Source organism: Dermacentor andersoni, chromosome 11 (assembly GCF_023375885.2).
Source record: "Dermacentor andersoni chromosome 11, qqDerAnde1_hic_scaffold, whole genome shotgun sequence".
Taxonomy (NCBI): Eukaryota; Metazoa; Arthropoda; class Arachnida; order Ixodida; family Ixodidae; genus Dermacentor; species Dermacentor andersoni.
The window spans coordinates 16,045,241-16,065,000 of record NC_092824.1 but is presented as its reverse complement, the minus strand read 5'-3'; the positions used below and the strand labels follow the sequence as shown (position 1 = coordinate 16,065,000).

At 46.3% G+C, this 19,760-nt stretch overlaps 1 protein-coding gene across 1 annotated transcript in view; it reads left to right on the top strand.

Annotated features, from left to right (window-relative positions):
• Positions 1 to 19,760, top strand: part of LOC126517684 (protein O-mannosyl-transferase TMTC1-like) — a 279,424-nt gene that overhangs the window by 246,642 nt on the left and 13,022 nt on the right. The window contains exons 14-15 of the mRNA XM_055064442.1: positions 383 to 527; positions 17,582 to 17,719. Coding sequence (XP_054920417.1) covers positions 383 to 527; positions 17,582 to 17,719 — 283 coding nt within the window. The remainder of the gene's footprint in view (positions 1 to 382; positions 528 to 17,581; positions 17,720 to 19,760) is intronic.

The following is a 19,760-nucleotide window of genomic DNA, read 5'->3' as shown; positions in this document are numbered from 1 at the left end:
TTGAATTATTTAGAGCTATTAATAAAAAGCTCGCTGTGCCACGCTTTCCAGTAGTCGCCAAACAAATTCAACGTCATAACCGAAAATTTGATAAGGCTTTGCGAGGGGTCCTTTAAACAGAGTGCATTGCAGAATTTCTACAGCAGTAACCAAACGCACATTGGCTCTGCAGACGTATACGTTTGCCGTTTTTTATCTAACTGTACCCTATATCCAACCAGTCGTTAAGGTGGAGGATATCTCGTTGCCCATATTTAGCCTTTACTCACAAATTCCTTTGGTTCATTTATTTCTTTAGCACGTCAACATTCGGAGGTGCTTGAGGAGAAAACACTAGTGGCACCGTTGTAGTACACATGCCATTCTCTCGTTCTTCTCTCAGAGCACTAGCCGTCGAGCCGGATCCCCAAGTGATGGACAACCTCGCCGTGTTCTACGTGAATGTTGGTCGCCTGGACGAGGCACATCAGCTCTTTGAAGATGTGCAGCGGCTCTTTCCAGAACACCTGGATAGCAAAGTTCACCATGTAAGCCTTTCATATGGCTGTAACTAAATTGAACGTGGTGGTGGGCTTTTTCGCTCGTAACTTGCGCGTTTACCGAGCGCACATTTTCACCCGGAACCAAATGAGGCAGACACAGAACAAGCGCTGATTGGTTAGACTGCACAGTGCGTAGTGGCCCAAAGGACTATCGCAGTCATTATTCAATTTAACGAAACCACCAAATCGTAGCACTTATTAAGACAAGTTCTCTTTTCGCGATTTCCGTTCGATTTCGAGTTTGCGGTGTCTGGGTATCATATGTTAAATTATTTGAGGCATTCTATTGCACGTAGGAGCACAAAAAAATGACGTCATATAGAGCATGTTAGCGTATAACTTGGTTAGCTTAACCAAGCTAGCGTATACCTAGCTCCGGAGAAGTTATAATGCGCAGTTGTCTAAACAAGGCTGAAATTCAATTCAGTTTTCAATTTCAATTTTATTTTCTCATCTTACAATACAGATGGAGGGGTTGCAGAAAAAAGCTACACCTTGCAGGGCAGCTACAAACCTAATGTTCAGCAGGGAGGCAGTACTGGAACCGATATTCCCGAAGTTCGAACTGTGCTCATAGGACCTGAACCGAAAATGTGTTTTTTCTTAAAGAAAAACGTCGGTTCATCCCAAACATAATGCAGTCTAAACAGGAAGAATCTGTACTATAGAAAACAATGCTAGGCTAAAAAAAGATAGGCGAAGCTAAGGTGACTCAACAGTGGGGTGCATCGAAGAAAGACAGACAAGGTCTTCCGGGGGAGCCTCTTTTCCCTCCCAAATTTCAGACAGGAAAACATGGCAATAAGCCACATGTTACACTAACGCCTCCCGAAAGACCTTGTCTTTCCCCGATGTCTACCACTGTTTATTCTCCCTTTTTCTTAAAACTGTCATTATCTGCTGCAGAACATCGCAAATGTGCCACTGGTGCAAGTCTCTTAATTCTTTTTCATATAAAATGCTTCCATTCCTCGAACGAAAGGGTATCTCCGCCGTTGCCCACAATTTCGGTACTAGGACTCAAAGAACCAAAAGGGCAGAATCGGCTCTATGTTCCGGTAACTGTCCAGCGGCTTCATTCTTGATGAAGTCAATATCACGTTTGGGCTATGTTCGCATTCCCGTGTCCCGTGTTAGGTTGTGTGCTTGTTAAACTTGCAATGCTGCGGGTCAATTCCTTCTACAGAAGTTAGCTTTGCATAGTTCGGTTACTCTCGGCCTTCTAACCATATACAGTGAACAACTGTTCATTTTCATGTATGTGCGTTTCTTGTTCTTTTTTATATCAACAGAGTTCATGAAATTCTGCGCGAACGAGCACATTAGGCTAACCTTGTACAGAAATACTAAAATTATTCTTGCCGACTCGAGGACATGCGTTTTTTTTTTTTTGTCTACAAGTGATTACTTATTCGCGCAAGAAATTAAAAAGAGTCAAGCCGCCTCAATGCGGCTTTTCCTCCTCCACAAATTGATTTTTATTTAAATGCAAATCAATCACGAAATAAACAGACCCAAGGTATCCTCGTTACACTTAGCGCAGAACCACGTATACATCGTGCCGATATCACAAATTTCATCGGATCTTTACGTGTGCGGGCTGGTTTCGCGCACAAAATGCCACAAAAGTTCTAATGTTGCATTTTCACTCTTTAATAAAAATTGTGTAATTACTTTCTGCTAATCGTCAGCAGGCTACCTTTGGCCACATATGCCCAAACCGGAGCGAAAATTGTGCTCTAGTTAAGTGACATGTCTTTTGTTATTGTGCTTTTTCGCGCACGTAAAGCATTTGTTTAATGCAAGACTGATATATCTGAATAATGTTTTTCATTACGCCCTTTTCGGATATGGGCTCTGGCTACTGCAAATCAAGGAACGAATGCATATTGTCACGTAGTGGTGACGTTGAAGAACACAGTAGTAATACTGTGAAAGACAAAACTAACTTTTATTGGGCGAACCTGTGCCCACAAAAACAGGCTACACTTATAGCACAACGATAGCAGCGAACACGGTCAGCGATCGTCGAAAATCTGATCAGCGGGTCAAGCGCGTCTGCTTGTATACAGCAGTCGTCGAATGTTCCAGACTAATCGTTCGGACCCGCGTGCCTTCCACAAAGTTCTACACCATTCGCGTCCGGTGATGAAATCAGATAACATAAGGTTCGGCGACAACAGACAGCGGATAGAAGCATCGATAACTTTCCAGAAACTTCGGATACATGCAGGCGCGTCCCACGCTGTGCGATTACATTTGTTAGGCGGCGAAACGTGGTTGCCCGATAAAGATAAGTACACGTGTCAATATGATAGCAATGGAGCGGCTCATTGTAAACCACACATCAAGTCACAAAGCGTCACGGGGTCGGGTTTCGGCGTCGACTCGTTGCCACGCTTCCACAAAAGAAAATTTCATTCATTTCGCTGCCCTCACATTGTTGTTGCGTTGTTACGTGGAATAAATTACCAGTGAAAACACCATTGGTTAGTAGTCTCAAAACTGAGCATGTGGTTGTTCAATCCGACCTTTACATTACATTCAATCCGATTTACATTAACGAACACCTCACAGTCGACAAAAAACGTTTAGTACAAAAGACGTAACTTATTGCTACATTTCCTGTCGTGTGGACTGATTGAACACTCGTCCCCGAATACTTTTCATCTTGTCGAAGTCATACCATTGCTTACATCTTCTAATATCTCTATTCTTCACATCAATGCGCGAAGTTTGCGCAAGAACCATGATACCATTTCTGCATTTACAGACTCACTTAATCATTAGTTTTCATTTATTTGGGTTTCTCAAACATGGCTTCATAATGCGGATAGTAATTCATAGGTTTTTGTCCATACCGAGAAGAATACTGCCATCGTATTTCGGATCAATACGATGGTTCTGCTATACTTGTTTCACGTCATACTATATATAAGCGTAGACTTTATCTTTTTCCTAATGTAAATCACTGTGAATTGGGTATCGTATGATGAATTGGAATTCGGTATGAATTGAAACTGACTTACAGCTGAATTCTCATAATGGTAACAGTTTTATTGTTCTTTGTCTATACCGCTCCCCTTCTTCATCTATCCCTGATTTTCTGGGGGAACTCTCCATGATATTAAAAAAGATACTGCTTGAAAATAAGCAAATCCTAATTGTCGGTGATATTAGCATCAACTTACTTGACAACGGAAGTATAACAGCTTATACAGAGTGTTTTCCGGGTTTCCGACTGGAATAATTAATTATCTCTCCTAATAGGTGTTCTGCTATTCGTACCAACACGCTTCTTGACCATGCTTGACTGAGGTATTTCGACCTCCTTTCAGGTCGAAATACCTCAGTCCAAGCCTTGCTACTTTTCTTCCAGTTTTGACCGAGATAGTTTTGTTAACAGTATAACAAATACTGCTTGGTCTGTAATCAACTCCCTGCATTATCCTGATCAAGCTCTTGAAAATTTTTTGTTCCATTTTTCTAGAAGCCGTTCTCGCTAATACAACTACAGTCAGATGCAGGAAACCTTTTAAGTTTCCCGGTAACCCTCGGGCAACGAAAGGTTTACCGACTAGTATGAAAAAACAAGAAAACTTATACAATAAGACTTAAAAGAAAGCTTTTAGTGTACGCGTAGCTGCACGCTATAAAAATTATTTTAACATTCTAAAAACCTTGCTAAAGAAGTCTCAACGACAGTATTACGAAAATGAATTTGCCAAACACAAGAACAATACCAAAAAACAATAAGTACCTTTATTTATTTATTTATTTATTTATTTATTTATTTATTTGTTATACCTCAAAGGCCCCAGAGATGGGGTATTACAAGAAGGATGGGCTTAGTTTCACAAAACAGTGATTCGAGAGCAGCCTTGAAGTGATGTGCGCCGGAGTGGTGCGTGACGTCGGCAGACAGACCATTCCAGTCCCTTGCGGTTTTCACAAAAAATGATCGTAGATGGCAGGTAGTCTGCACCGGGGGAGGATACACGGCTTTTCTGTGGTTAATGCGGCTGGACTGACGATGAGCTGGTAATATAGCTGAAATTTGGAGTGGTGAATGATAGAATTTGGGGAGAAGACAGTCTAGAAATAAGACGTCGGGATTCTAGGTTAGTAAGACCGGCACGGGTTTTTAGTTCAGACACGCTTGTATGATAAGAATATTCAGAGTAGATAAACCGGGCTGCGCGGTTTTGAACTGATTTCAGTGTATTAGATAGGTTATGTTGATGAAGATCCCAGACAGAGCATGCATATTCTAACTTAGCGCGGACATATATAACATAAGCTAATAATTTTACTGATGGGGGAGCAAGTCTTAGGCTCCGGTGAAGAAAACCGAGGGTTCGATTCGCGGGATTGGCTAAGTTAATGACATGATGTGACCAAGTTAGGGTAGTTGAAAAGGTTACGCCGAGGTATTTATATGACTCAACGGATGATATTTCGGAGCCGTATATGGTGTAATTCCCTGAATGGTGATGCTGTCTGCGATAGAAAGAAACTAGTGAGGTTTTTTTAGTATTTAAGGACATCAACCATTCGTAACACCACAATTCAATGCGTTTTAGGTCATTTTGAAGCGAATACATGTCTGAAGTGTTAGTTAAGCGTCGATAAACTACACAATCGTCTGCGAACAATCGAATATTAGAAGAGATCTCAGTAGGAATGTAATTAATGTAAATTAGAAAGAGTAGTGGTCCGAGAACGGTTCCTTGTGGTACGCCCGAAAGTACAGAAGATCGGTTAGATGACTGCGTGTTAGTAAATACAAACTGCTGCCGGTTAGTGAGAAAGCTACGCATCCAGTCTAGTACAAATGTCTTTATCCTGAGACGGGAAAGGTTTAGGAGTAGTCGTTAGAGTGGAACATTGTCATATGCCTTTTCAAAATCTAAAAAAATTGCATCTACAGGTACGTTCAAGTCGAGGTTAGAACTTAGATCACGAAGAAATACAGCTAGTTGGGTCATGAATTTGTTAATACGTTCATGAAGTCCGGTAATGCTGCTGATGAAATAAACTAAACAATAAAACTCATACTGATTCTTCCGGCATAGCAGATAGTTTCAAGGACTACTTCTATAACATATACAGCATTCGTCATATGACTACTACTTATCTCATTTATCGCTGCAATAATTCTTTTTTATCTTTCCCGTAACTGCAGATGAGGTATGTTCCATGGTATTAGCTCTAAAGAACACCAGCCCTGGCTTAGACAATATGTCGGTATTTCATCTAAAACTTGTTGCACCAGTTATTTCTGATACACTTTGTATTATAATTAATAATATTCTTAAACGTGATGTTTTCCCATTTCCTTCAAAAGGGCTAAGATTATTCCTGCACATAAGAAAGGTGGTAAAATGGAGGTGTTTAACTTTCATCCTATTTCTGTTCTATCGTCGATCGGTAAAGTTGTTGAGAAGTTATTATGTAAGCGCCTAAATATTGTCTCGTGGTAGTGACGGTGAAGAAGGCAGCAAAACTGTAGTTAACTAAACTAGCATTTTATTGCGCGAACTTGTGCCGTCAAAAGCACACTACACTCCAATAACAACGATAGAGGCCAACACACTCGGCGATCGTCGAAAATCTGATGAGCGGGTCAAGCGCGTCGGCTTTTATACATCAGTCGCCGAATGTTGCAGAGTAATCGCTGGGACCCGCGTGTCTTCCACAAAGTTCTACACCATTCGCGAAGCGCGATGAAATCAGACTTCTCTTTTTCGTTCTGTTCATTTGTCAGAAACATACAGGTGGTATCGTTTTCCTGGTGTCTTTAGTACTGTTGTGTGCCGTTTGTTGTCTTCTGTTGTGTTGCGTTTCCAGTATTTCTACCTGTACTCATGACCTCTCGAGCGAGGTTACTACGGCACTTTTCTTCATGTTAATCTCGACATGGTAGTACTAAACATGGTACTACAACACTGTCCAGTATTGTGGCGCAGTCTCACTGCTCCTAGCACCGACACGAACAGTCGTCGCCCCACCCGGCCTTACGCACTACCTCCCGTCCCGACTTGGTCCACTCGAGAGTCGTCAATCCTTTGATGCGCGTGCAAAAATGTAGTTAAGTTTCATACCGCGCTGAAATAGGGACCTTTTTTTATTGCTCAGTGGAAATATAAACGTACGTAGTTTAGATAATAGCCTGATACAGATGAGAGCGTGGAGCAGAAGAACCCTGTGCTTCGAGTCCTCGTCCAGTCCAGATCACTTTGCAGGCTTTGAATGGCGCCTGACATGGGCAAAAAAAAATGCCGACAGCTAGTGGCGCTATACTAGTCCAGGTGCAGCCAAATTAGGAAGGCCCACTAAGCTTCAACAAAGGCACTGCCTCACTTGAACAGGCATTGCCCTCCTTGGTGCAGTATTCGGCCACTACATCCCTCATGACTCCTACAATTAATCCACGGCCCTCAGTCCTAAGCAGCGGCAGAGCACCTGACCAAGGTGGCGGTCAGACATGCAATGCCGCAGAGGGTGCTAAGAATCTCTAGACGCGGACATGCCGCCAATGGAAACTAAACCTGGTAAATTTCAACACAACCACTTTCTTTATTGAAGATAGCTTAGCAGGACTCTTTCAGGAACTATCAGGCATTCTGTGAGATAATATTGGCCTTAGTGAGGTTAGCAGAACTAGTGAGGCTTATACAGTGCTGACTAACGGCTACGCCCTCTGCTACAGAGGTCTTACAGATAAGATAAAATATAGGGTAGGATTTCTAATTCATAATAACATAGCGGGAAATTAATCAATTCTACATCAATCATGATAGCAGCTTTTAGCCGCCGTAATAAAGTTATTTGGAGACATAGATTAAAGGTAGCACACGTCTTCAGTCATGATGATGAAGTAGAACATCTTTATGAAGTTGTTAAATTAGCAATCAGAAAGTTGCAAACCTAGTATACCATAGTCATGAGCGACTTCAATGGAAAGGTAAGAAAAAGCAGACTGGAGAGTAAGCGGTTGGCAGTCATGGAATCGATTTTAGAACACCAAAGGAGACATGTTGGTATAGTTCCCGGAAAGGATTAAACTCCGGATAAAAAATACCTTCTTCAGGAAGCGCAGTAAAAGGAACTGGACCTGGAAGAGGCGTCATGTAGAAAAAAGAAATGAAATAGATTCCATACTCTTTGCCAATACCAGCATAGCACAGGATTTAGAAGTGTTAGGTATTGTAAACTGTAGGGATTCTAGGTTAGAGAGGTCTAGGAGTTCTATCAAGTTGAAGACAGAGACAGAGTAAAATTTGCCAAGAAGGAATAGGCCAATCTACACGCAATAAGGCTAAAAGTTCACGAATACAGACTGGTGCTCACAAACAAATATGCAGCTCAAGAACAGGAAGGTGAAGATAACATGGAGGCAAAGAATGAAACCGCAACTACATTGGTTTCAGAAGCAGCAGTTGAAATGCGAAGTAAGGCACCAAGACAACCAATTGGTAAACTCTTCTAAATAAAAAAGTACGCAATAAAGAAGCGACAAAATATGAAACAGTAACTCAAGAGATTAGCTAGAATTCGCTGAATTTTCAAAGCTGATAAACAAGAAGGACGCGAGGTATATTCGAAATTATAGCATCGGAAACATTCAGGAAACAGTAAGAAATGGCCGCAGCATGAAATCAGTAAGACGAAAACATGACAAAGGAGAGGGCGAGACGTACCTAGTGAAATACAAGCAGCGTAATGTCATCAGTGATTTCGATGATATAGCCGAAGCAGCACAATAAATCTATACTGACCTGATTATTACCCAGAGCAGCCACGAAACCTTCAGGGTAGCTAACTGCATATCTATCTTCGGCATAACTTCATTGCCTTTCTAATCACTTATATATATATATATATATATATATATATATATATATATATATGTATGTATATATATATATTGCTACTGAACAGCCGCCACAGTGTGGCTGCACTGAGGAGAAAGAAGACGTGTGTGCCGGCTTGATATAGCGTCGCCATTTTGGCCTCCGTTAGCTTCCCTGTAAATAAATTGTAAATAGCATTCGGCTTCAGCTTCACGTAACATTAAGTTGGTGGAGGTGGACGTTCCCCGTACCCGTCATGGAGCCTCGCAGCGGTCGCAATGGCGACAATGCAACGTCGGTTCCTGCTGGTGGCACTTCATCTACGCAAGCCTCTCCGCCTGCAGCCCTGACCTACGTTGCCGTTTCGCCACCTAGGCATCCTGGTATTTTCAACGCAGTGGGCAGTCCTGATGCTGACGACTGGCTCCGCTTATACGAACGTGTCAGTACCAGTCACAGGTGGGATCCGACTATTATGCTTGCCAACGTTCTTTTCTACCTCGACGGAGCTCCACTGGCGTGGTTCCAGACTCACGAAGAGGAGATCTCGAGCTGGGATCCCTTCAAAGACAAGCTACGCGACCTTTTTGGCAATCCGTTTGGTCGACAAGTCAATGCCAAGAAAGCCCTTGCCATACGTGTACAGACGTCGACCGAGTCTTACGTGTCCTACATTCTCGACGTCTTGGCCCATTGTGCTAAGGCTGACCCGAACATGTCTGAGGACGATAAGGTTAATCACGTCCTCAAAGGCATTGCTGACGACGCCTTCAATTTACTGGTGTTTACGAACGTCACCAGCATCGATACCATCCTCAAAGAGTGCCGCCGTCTCGAGCATGCTAAAAGCCGCCGGGTATCCGAGCACATCACGCGACATCCCAACACAGCTGCTACGTCATCCTGTGACAACCTCTTCCACCAGCTTGTGACAACTTGACCTGCATCATTCGTCGTGAGGTGGAAGCGGCACAACCGGCAGCCCCTTCATTCCCGTTACCTAATCATTCTCCGGCGACAATCTCCTTGATCCACGCCGTCGTCCGTCAAGAGTTGTCCAACGTCGGTCTGCAATCCATTCGTTCCGTACGCTCGGAACCTCTTTCTCCACGCCCGTCCCCACCCCTCTCTTCTTACTCCTTTTATGGACAGCGCAACCCTTCCTAATGGCGAACCGTGGACGACAAGCCGATCTGTTTTAATTGCCGACGCATTGGACATGTCGCTCGCCACTGCCGCAGCCGCTGGACTCCTGCGATGCTCTATTCTCCTGATTACCACCCTCGCCCCTCTAGCACGTTCTCTTCCTTCGCCCCTTCTATGCCCGCTCCATCATCTGACCCTGCGACACCTTTGACACGACCCCGCTACTCCCGCTCGCCTTCTCCCTCCCGCCGCCAATCTCGCACGCCCCCGTTACGCCGTGCTCCTTCTCCGACCTACTCGCCGCACCCCCGACCGGAAAACTAGACAGTGCAGCTTCTGGAGGTGAAGCTGCAATGACGACATTGGCACGAAATGCTCGCTTCACTTACCCACGAACAAGAATCTTTTGGACGTTCTCGTAGACAATGTTCCTGTGTGCGCGTTGATTGACACCGGGGCGCATGTGTCAATTATGAGTGCTGCTCTTCGCCGTCGGCTCAAGAAAGTTCTGACGCCTGCACCGTACCGAGTTGTACAAGTCGCCGACGGAGGGACTGTCGCTATTGTTGGCGTGTGTTCTGCCCGACTCACCATTGCTGAGAGACACACTGTCGTTCTCTTCACCGTCATCGAGCATTGCCCTCACGAAATCATTCTCGGTCTGGATATCCTTGCCCATCATTCTGCCCTCATTGACTGTTCGGCCGGCTCACTTCGCCTTGACTTGCCTCTTCTTGCCGACCCTGTGAACCCGCCTCCAAGCCATCTGAGCTGCATAGATTTTATTCGCCTACCACCTCACTCTGTGACACACGTCGACTTGTTGTCCTCACCCGCTGTACCTGACGGCAATTACGTGGCCGCAACAATTCTGTCCGTTATGCTTACACATGGTGTTACCGTGCCGCACACTGTGCTGAAAATTACTGGCAACCACACCTGCCTTCCCCTTGCCAATTTCGCGCTAACTGAGCAAGTTCTGCCTCAGGGTATCTCCTTGGCCATAATTAGCGCATTGCAGAATGATGAGGTCGAGCCATTGACAGTGGAAGATCATTACATCTCAGCCCATACCGTGACGTCATCGCACGGTACTGACGTCGACATTGAGAAGATGATTTCCTCTGACCTTACAACTGCTCAAGCTGAAGCTCTTTGCCGCGTTCTTGAAGACTATCGCGACATTTTTTACTTTGACAATCGACCCTTAGGTCAAACGTCCGTTGTGACCCATCGCATAAATACTGGCGATGCGAGCCCTATTCACCGACGTCCATATCGTGTTTCTGCGTCGGAACGAGCTTTTATCCAACAGGAAGTCAGAAAGATGCTTGCAAAGGACATTATCGAGCCTTCCTCTAGTCCCTGGGCTTCTCCCGTCGTACTTGTCAAAAAGAAGGATGGAACGTACGTGGGGCTTTTGCGTAGACTGTCGCCACCTGAACAAAATCACAAAAAAGGACGTGTACCCTGCCACGTATTGATGACGCTCTAGACTGCCTGTACGGTGCCACGTATTTTTCTTCTATCGACTTACGGTCCGGCTACTGGCAGATATTCGTCAACGACATGGACCGAGAGAAGACTGCCTTTGTTACCCCTGACGGCCTTTATCAGTTCAAGGTGATGCCTTTCGGTCTCTGTAACGCGCCCGCCACCTTTGAACGAATGATGGACTCTTTGCTTCAAAGGTTCAAGTGGTCCACCTGTTTGTGCTATCTGGACGACGTCATCGTTTATTCTCCCACATTCGACAAGCATCTAGACCATCTTTCAGCGATTCTTGACGTGTTGGACCGCGCCGGTCTCCAGTTGAGCTCGTCAAAATGTCACTTTGTTTGCCGCCAAATCACCGTCCTGGGACACCTCGTGGACGCCAGAGGCGTGCGGCCCGATCCGGACAAAATTCGCGCCATTACAAATTTTCCTGTTCCGAAGTCTACCAAGGACGTTCGTAGTTTCGTAGGGCTGTGCTCTTATTTCCGACGCTTTGTGAAGGATTTCGCGACCATCGCACGAACCCTTACCGACCTCTTGAAGAAAGATGCCCTTCTTTCTTGGGGTCCTGACCATGCCGCATCTTTTTCGCAGCTGACTACTCTCCTTACCACGCCTCCAATTTTGGCTCACTTTGACCCGTCTGCCTCAACGGCAGTTCGAACTGATGCCAGTTGTCACGGCTTAGGAGCCGTGTTAGCACAATGCCAGCGTGGACATGATCTCGTTATAGCCTATGCCAGCCGACTTCTATCACCCGCCGAGCGCAATTATTCAATCACAAAGCGCGAGTGCCTCGCTCTTGTGTGGGCTGTTGCGAAGTTCCGTCCATACTTGTGCGGACGCCCCTTGTGTGTCATCACTGATCACCACTCTCTCTGCTGGCTATTCTCGCTCAAGGACCCCGCGGGACGACTCGCTCGCTGGGCGTTACGCCTGCGAGAATATACCCTCTCCGTAGTATATAAGACGGGACGCTTGCACCAGGATGCCGATTGTTTGTCCCGCTACCCCGTCGACGAACCGGCTGATGCGGACGCCATCGCTTGCGTTTTCTCTGTGTCCCAGTTGCTTTAAATCGGCAACGAGCAACGCCGCGATCCTTCATTACGAGCGCTCATCGACCGTCTGGAGTCAACTCCCGGCGACGCCTATCTCCGCATGTTTCTCCTTTAGGAGGGGGCATTATATCGCCGCAATTTTGATCCGCACGGCCTTGACCTTCTGCTCGTCATTCCATCGCACCTGCGTTCGGCTGTCCTCCAACAACTTCACGACGCTCCCTTGGCTGGACACTTGAGCGTCTCGCGCACATATGACCGTGTACGCCCTGGATTCTTTTAGCCGGGTCTCGCCCGCTTCTTGCGGCGCTACGTTGCCTCTTGTGAGCCTTGTCAGCGCCGGAAGAAGCCCTCCACACCTTCAGCGGGATGTCTCCAGCCGATCGATATCCCACCCGAACCCTTTTTCCGTGTTGGTATAGACCTTTTTGAACCATTTCCTCTCTCGGGCTCCGGAAATAAGAGGGTCGCCGTCGCTACTGATTATGCTATGCGGTACGCAATCACCAGAGCCCTCCCGACAAGTTGTGCTACTGACGTTGCTGACTTTCTTCTGTATGACATCATTTTAGTGCACGGTGCTCCTCGCCAATTACTCACTGACCGTGGCCGCAGCTTACTCTCGGCAGTCATCGAGGACATCCTCTGCTCCTGTTCGACAAAGCACAAGTCCAGCACGTCCTACCACCCACAGACCAACGGCCTCATGGAGCGCCTCAACCGGACCATCACCGACATGCTTTCGAAGTACGTTGCGACCGACCACCACGACTCGGAACTTCACTTACCGTATGTGACGTTCGCGTGTAATTCATCGCGTCATCACACCGCCGGCTATTCACCATTCGATCTCCTATACGGCCGAGAACCCGCGTTGCCCTTGGACACTTTGCCGCCCTCGGCCACACGTTGAGCCACTGAATACGCCCGCGACGCGATCGCACACGCCGACCACGCGCGCCAGCTTGCCCGCACCCGTCTCGAGGCCCCACAGGAGCATCAGAGACGCCTCTATTATTGCCACCATCGCGACGTGCACTTTTCTCCGGGTTCTCTGGTGCTTCTCTGGTCACCCAGCCAGACGACGTGTGGGCCTTTCCGAAAAGCTGCTGTCGCGCTACACTGGCCCTTACCGTGTGGTGCGACAAGTGACCGATGTCACGTATGAAATCATCCCCGCCGACCTCTCAGCGTCATCATCAGCTGCAGTTGACATCGTTCACGTGGCGAGACTAAAACCATACCACACACCCTTCACCGCGGATGTGTAGATTAAGCACCGGGACAGTGCTTCTACAGCCGGGGGTGATGCTACGGAACAGCCGCCACAGTGTGGCTGTACTGAGGAGGAAGAAGACGACGTGTGTGCCGGCTTGATATAGCGTCGCCATTTTGGCCTCCGTTAGCTTCCCTGTAAATAAATTATATATAGCATTCGGCTTCTACACGTAACAATATATATATATATATATATATATATATATATATATATATATATATATATATATATAGCGCAACCTTCATTGGAAGTAGTGAAGACTTGGATACAGAGGATGCTTACACAATTAGCGATGAAATTAGACGTGCCTTGCAAGAAATGTCCCGGCGGAAAGCGGCTGGAGAACATGGCATAGCAGCCGATTTAATTAAAGATGCAGTTGATATAGGTTTAAGCCCTTGAGGCTTTTATACGCCATGCCTAACAACTTCAAGTGTACCAGGGAGTTGGAAGAATGCCAACATTATACTAATACATAGGAAGGGAGACGCTAAAGAATGGAAGAAATATAGGCCCATTAACTTCCTTTCAGTATTGATAAAATATTCACCCATGTCCAACAAAATTAGAGCAACCTCTTATTTCAATCAACCAAGAGACCAGGCTAGCTTCAGGAAGATATATTCTACAATGGATCACGTGCACGTCATCAATCAGGTAGTTGAGAAATCTACAGAGTAAAATCAACTTCTGTATATGGTTTTCGTAGATTATGAAGAGGCATTTTATTCAGTAAAGATACCAGCAATCATAGAGGCACTGTGTAATCTAAGAGAACAGGAGGCATACGCTAATATCTTGGGCAACATCTGCAAAGATTCCACGGCTACCTTGGTTCTCCACAAGGACAGTAGGAAATTGCATCAAGAAAGGGGTCAGACAAGGAGACACAATCTCTCCAATGCTATTCACTGCATGCTTGGAACAAGTATTCAAGCTAATAGACTGGAAAGGCTTAGGACTGAGGATTAACGACGAATATCTCTACAACTTTGGGTTTGCAGATGACATCGTCCTGTTTAGCAACACTCGAGATGAATTGCAAAAGTTATTCAGGACATTATCCAAGAAAGTGTGAAAGTATGTTTGAAGACTGATATGCAGGCTAAGGTAATGTTAAATAGCCTTGCAAAGCAAGAAGTATTCATGATCATCAGTCAGCTCCTACAATATGTGCAGCAGTACGTTTATTTAGGTCAATTACTGACAGGGAACCCTGACCTTCAGAAGTAGATTTACAACAGGACAAAAACGGATTCAGGTGCATACGGTAGGCATTATCAAATCCTGTCGGGAAGCTTGCCACTATCGTTGAAAAGTGTACAATTGTTGCATTGTACTAGTGCTACCATATTGTGGTCCAGCATCGAATAGATGAGAAGAGCAGCACGATTTCTAAACATACTATTTACAAAGAGGTGCGAGATGGCTGAACATGCGCAACGTCCCAGTGATCGTCGTCTTCGCCGGTAGTTCAAGGAGGTGGCTGTAAGAATGGCTTCCATCGGCCAGTCTTACAGCGCGAGAGAACAGGCATGACCACCATCTTTAGGCGATGGCAAAGACCAGAGCTCATGACAGAAATATGAGCCCCGATGTCGGCAAGTGCAGAGATGTTCTCGGCATCGACGTCAACGCCCAGCATATGTCGTCGAGTCGGCGGAGTAACTTGAGGGTTTTGGAGTGGAGTCGCGGATGCAGCGTTACGTCCGGACCCTGTATCATATAGCTTTCGGGAGTGAAAGAGCCACGGTTGCTCGGCGACGTTGCATGGTGGCGTGGAGCGCGAGGACGGACGCCGGAATTGTTTCAAACGCAAGTGGTGACCTCTAGGTCATCGCGAGTGGCTGGGCGATGTTGTGGCAGCGTCAGGATTGTATAGGTCAGCCGCGGGCAGTGGCTCAAAAGGTCTGCGATCAAAGCGGCGAGCATGGGCAAAGGATAGAGTACGTTGCGGGAACGACCAGCGGTTGTTACAGTAGCGAGCAACGCGCCCGACAAGGCGTTAGTTCAAGCAGATAGGCCGATTGTCCTCCATTCTCCAATCAGCGGGATCGGAGATCGTGCAGCGAATGGTTGATAACGAAGGAATGATGTCAGGGCCCCAGAAGCGGGCGTAGGACTAAGCACGGCGCAAGCAGCTTGAACCCCAAGATTCTCGAGCTCGTTTTGCGCAATGGCTTGGACGAGTGAATCCGTTGGTGTATTCAAAACGTGCCGCTTTTAAGTTGGCAAAGACTCTGGCTGGAGCCATCTCTTCAATTTGGCGGCGGACAATCCTCGTCAATTCGGCCGAAGGCGGTGAAAGGTGAGATGTCGGCCGCTCTTCACACGAAGACGTCGCGGCGGTGTAGTGAAGCTGGGCGAATGGTCGTTCAATGCGGTGGCTCTTGGCCTGCCCGAAGCGTTGGCAGTTCCCAATCACGGCATCCACGGTAGCACAATTTCTGCACAAGAGCAGACTGAATGCGTCGTCCGCTATCCCCTTCAGGACGTGGCCAACCTTTTCAGACTGGCATACCGCTGTAAACTTGTGACACAGGGCCAGTAAATCCTGCATGTAAGACAGGTATGACTCCGTGGACGCTTCGGCTCGAGTTGACAGCTTTCTTCGCGGCGATTTTGCGACTGGAGGCCTTACTGAACAGGTCATGGAGCTTTTGCTCAAATGTACCCCAGCTTCCAAGATCTGCTTCATTATTGTCAAACCCCAACTTCGCTGTTCCACTCAGACAAAAGACCACATTGGCCAGCATGACCGTCAGGATCCAGTGATTGCGATCGCTCACCCACTCGCATTGAATCAGCGACTCCTCAACATCGGCATCACCGGTCCCGTTGAGCTTTCCAGGGCCTCGAGGGTGGGCTAACACAATCGCGGTCGCCGGCACCGAAGCAGATTGCGGCTGGTCTGCCATTGTGGTTGCACCGTAGCGCCGACCGCTTCGGAGCACCGTCGTATCGCGAGTATACCCCGCACCTCCAGCACTGTGCGGCGGGGCGTCAAATATACGAAACGTGAAACACGGCTCATAAACAGACACTATGTACAGGGACGGCCAAGATGGCTTGACGCGTGCAACTTCCCGGCCATCGCCGTCTTTGTCGTTAGTTCAAGGAGGCTGGTAATAATACGGTGCAAAAACTTGGAGCTTAACAAAAAAGCTCACGAAGAAATTAAGTACTACGCAATGGGCGATGGAACCAATAGCATTGGGCATAAATTTAAGAGACAAGAAGAAGGTGTAGTTAATCACAGAACAAACGGGCATAGCCAATGTTCTGGTTGACATTAAGAGGGGAAAGTGGAGCTGGGCAGGCCATGTAATACGGAGGGCAGATAACCGGTGCACCATTATAGTTACCGAATGTGCGCCAAGCGAAGAGATGCGCAGTCGAGGATGGCAGAAAATTAGGTGGGGCAATGCACTCAGGAAATTTCCAGGCGGAAGTCAACACGTAAACGAATTGCGTGCTACCAGGAAGTATCAACTCGGTTGTTAGCCACCACGAATGATGATTATTATTTAATTTCGATGTAACCTGGAGCCTTAGCGCTAAAAGCGAGATTCTAATCCTGTCAAGAAATCTCAAGAAAGCACGTCAAATAATTAGACTGAAGCTTTTAGTCTACGCCCAGTGGCATTACCGTTTTGTTAATTTATTTTCTGTGATTTTTGTTTATTTAGTAATTTGTGAGTTTGTTTGTTTGTTTGTTTGTTTGTTTGTTTGTTTGTTTGTTTGTTTGTTTGTTTGTTTGTTTGTTTGTTTGTTTGTTTGTTTGTTTGTTTGTTTGTTTGTTATTCTGCCCTCAACACCACCACTGGTCGCCGATGCGGCCTTCTGTGCAAAACGTTTGGAGACTGTTCAAGAATTTAAATTATTAATTTAGCATGTGTGCTCGGGCTCTGTGCCTTTGGCTGCATAGACGCAGAAGGTTTCCCGCCAGTGTAGCAGAGTTTAACGTGTTCGCAGGAATCGAAGGAGTGTGCTGGTTTGGGCTGGTTGGTACGACATTGGGACGGGAACAAACAGCGCTTTGGCGGTCAGCGCCTTGTCTGTCGTCCTCCCTTCGTCCCGTCCAAACGCTGTTCGTTGCCCTCCCCACTGTCATGAATCGTTTTCTTTTTAGATCGCAAACAACATCGGCAGATGCATCACTGCTAGTCTCATGCAAACCTTCGCATCCTCTCCTTGCAGGCTCAGCTACTCGTCCGTCTCAGGAGTTTCCGCCAAGCTGAACATGTGCTGCTCGAGGTCATCGAAAAGAACGCCACTGACCGAGAGGCGCTACACACGGCTGCGCTGCTTTACAATCACACCAACCGGACGGTTGAGGTAAGCTGCTAGCGTGCATCCATTTGTCGTGCCTCCTTGGTTTACGCTCACACCTTATGTGGCCGAGGCAATCAAATTTAGCAATTTTTCGACCGGTTCCAGCGTACATAATGTACATATACCGGCTTCCAATATTGCATAAAGAAATTTTTCTAATGAAAACAAGAAATGAGGATAGTAGGAAGGTTGACATGGTTCTTTAAGTTCTCAAGTGAAAATCTTTCACGATCAGTGGATAACTGGATGTCTTATAATGAGCGCTTCGATTCAAAACAAAAATGTCTATGATTGGTTTCAAAACTTAGATAAATTGGGCACCCCAATGCCGTAAAACTTATAAATCAACCAGATGCGTTCAAGGTCATGCGAACAAGGTTATTATGCCTTCACAGGATTTGCTCGTGCAAATGAGCCTTGAGGACGTCAATATCTCATAAAACAAGTTATATCAGCGTTTTGTAGTTTAGTGCTTCGTTACCGCTATAAAAGTCGGGGGTTGTTTACAAATGTGCACAAGTACATTCTATATACTTTCACTTCCTTTAAATGACAAAGACGCCTCTCCTATCAAAATTACTGCCCTATTAGCCAGCCTTACACAAACGGTGCTTACGAAATGGCTTTATTGAGTTTTGTACAACAAAAGTGACAGAATATTCGCTCATACACGCAGGATATTGAACAGAACTCCAGTAAATGATTTCTCCTGCGGAGCTGTAAACCTACAGTTGGTGGGGATTTTTCGTGTACACGTGAACATCGTCTCTCGTAAAAACGTGAACCGAACCCGCAGACGGCGAAAAAAAGCGGGAAGCAGCTAGTTTGCTGCTTCTCCAAGAGGCATCACATGACTTCGTCAGGTGACATCTTCACTTGACGAAGCCTTCATAGCGTGACGTCATGTCTGAAGCGATGACGTCATCAGAATACGTAATCAGGCGACATTATCACGTGGCGATGCCGTTATTCTCGCATATTCGAATTACAATCCGAAGTCGTCCCGTCTGCAGCTTGTATGTAAGTCGTACTTTACGAATTCTCTGACGTAACTTACTTTGAAATCTTGAAATAGTTCAATAAGGCGCTTGCGGTTGGCGGATTGCCTAGGTGACTGAGCATGCATGTTGCACTTCTGCACACGTGCGTGCGTGCGTGACGTACGTTGATTGTGGTGGTACTTGTGGAACATCGGCAACGGCTTCGGTGTACATCCACTCTTAAGGATGGAATGGGGGCGGGTTTTTTAATTGGTGATTTAGGGGCGCATTTTTCCAACGACATTTTTTGACATTTTTTTTAATTTGTTGTCCTCGTAGGTGGAACACCGCAGTATCATCCGTTTCAATACACCCATCCTCAGAATCCTGGTGGAAAGCCATTAATGTTCAATTAACTTAGTCCTACATTGCCAAGGGAAGTGGTTTGGGAAAAATAGCGAGTGGATCACTAATGTATTTCGGAACAAGTTAGCTAAAATGCAGACCTAGCTTCAAAATTCCTACTTAGTGGACATGGCTCGATCATTGATACGTTGAAACTGTGCAAATTTGATATGTGCAATGAAATACCTGAAAATCAATCAGTTAGACAAATAGGTCATTCACAATTCTATCCATAATTATTACGTGACTTAGGATAGCATAGGATAGGAATAACTTTTTTAAGTGCGGCAACCGACGGTTTAACGCGTCGTTACGTTGGCCAAGCATCGACCCGGGGTTATGCCCTACTCTGCTCTACCCCAGTTCGACCCGTTTGTGGCGAGTCGTGAGTGTTGTGCATTTCGAGCGCACCTTGGGCCTGCTGGACGGCCCTTAGTTCAGTATCCTTGTCTGCACTGCACTTTGAAATTCGGGCGGGTATGTCCTGGAGGAAGCTTCGGTCGGGAACCAGGCACAGTCCCACATGATGTGCCATTGGTCCGCCGGAACCACTGCACAAGCACCGCACGCACCACTTGGATTGAGTTCTGGGTGAAGCACGTGTAGTACTGCCGGGGCGAGGAATGACCCGGTCTGTATCTGCCTTTAGATGACGGCCT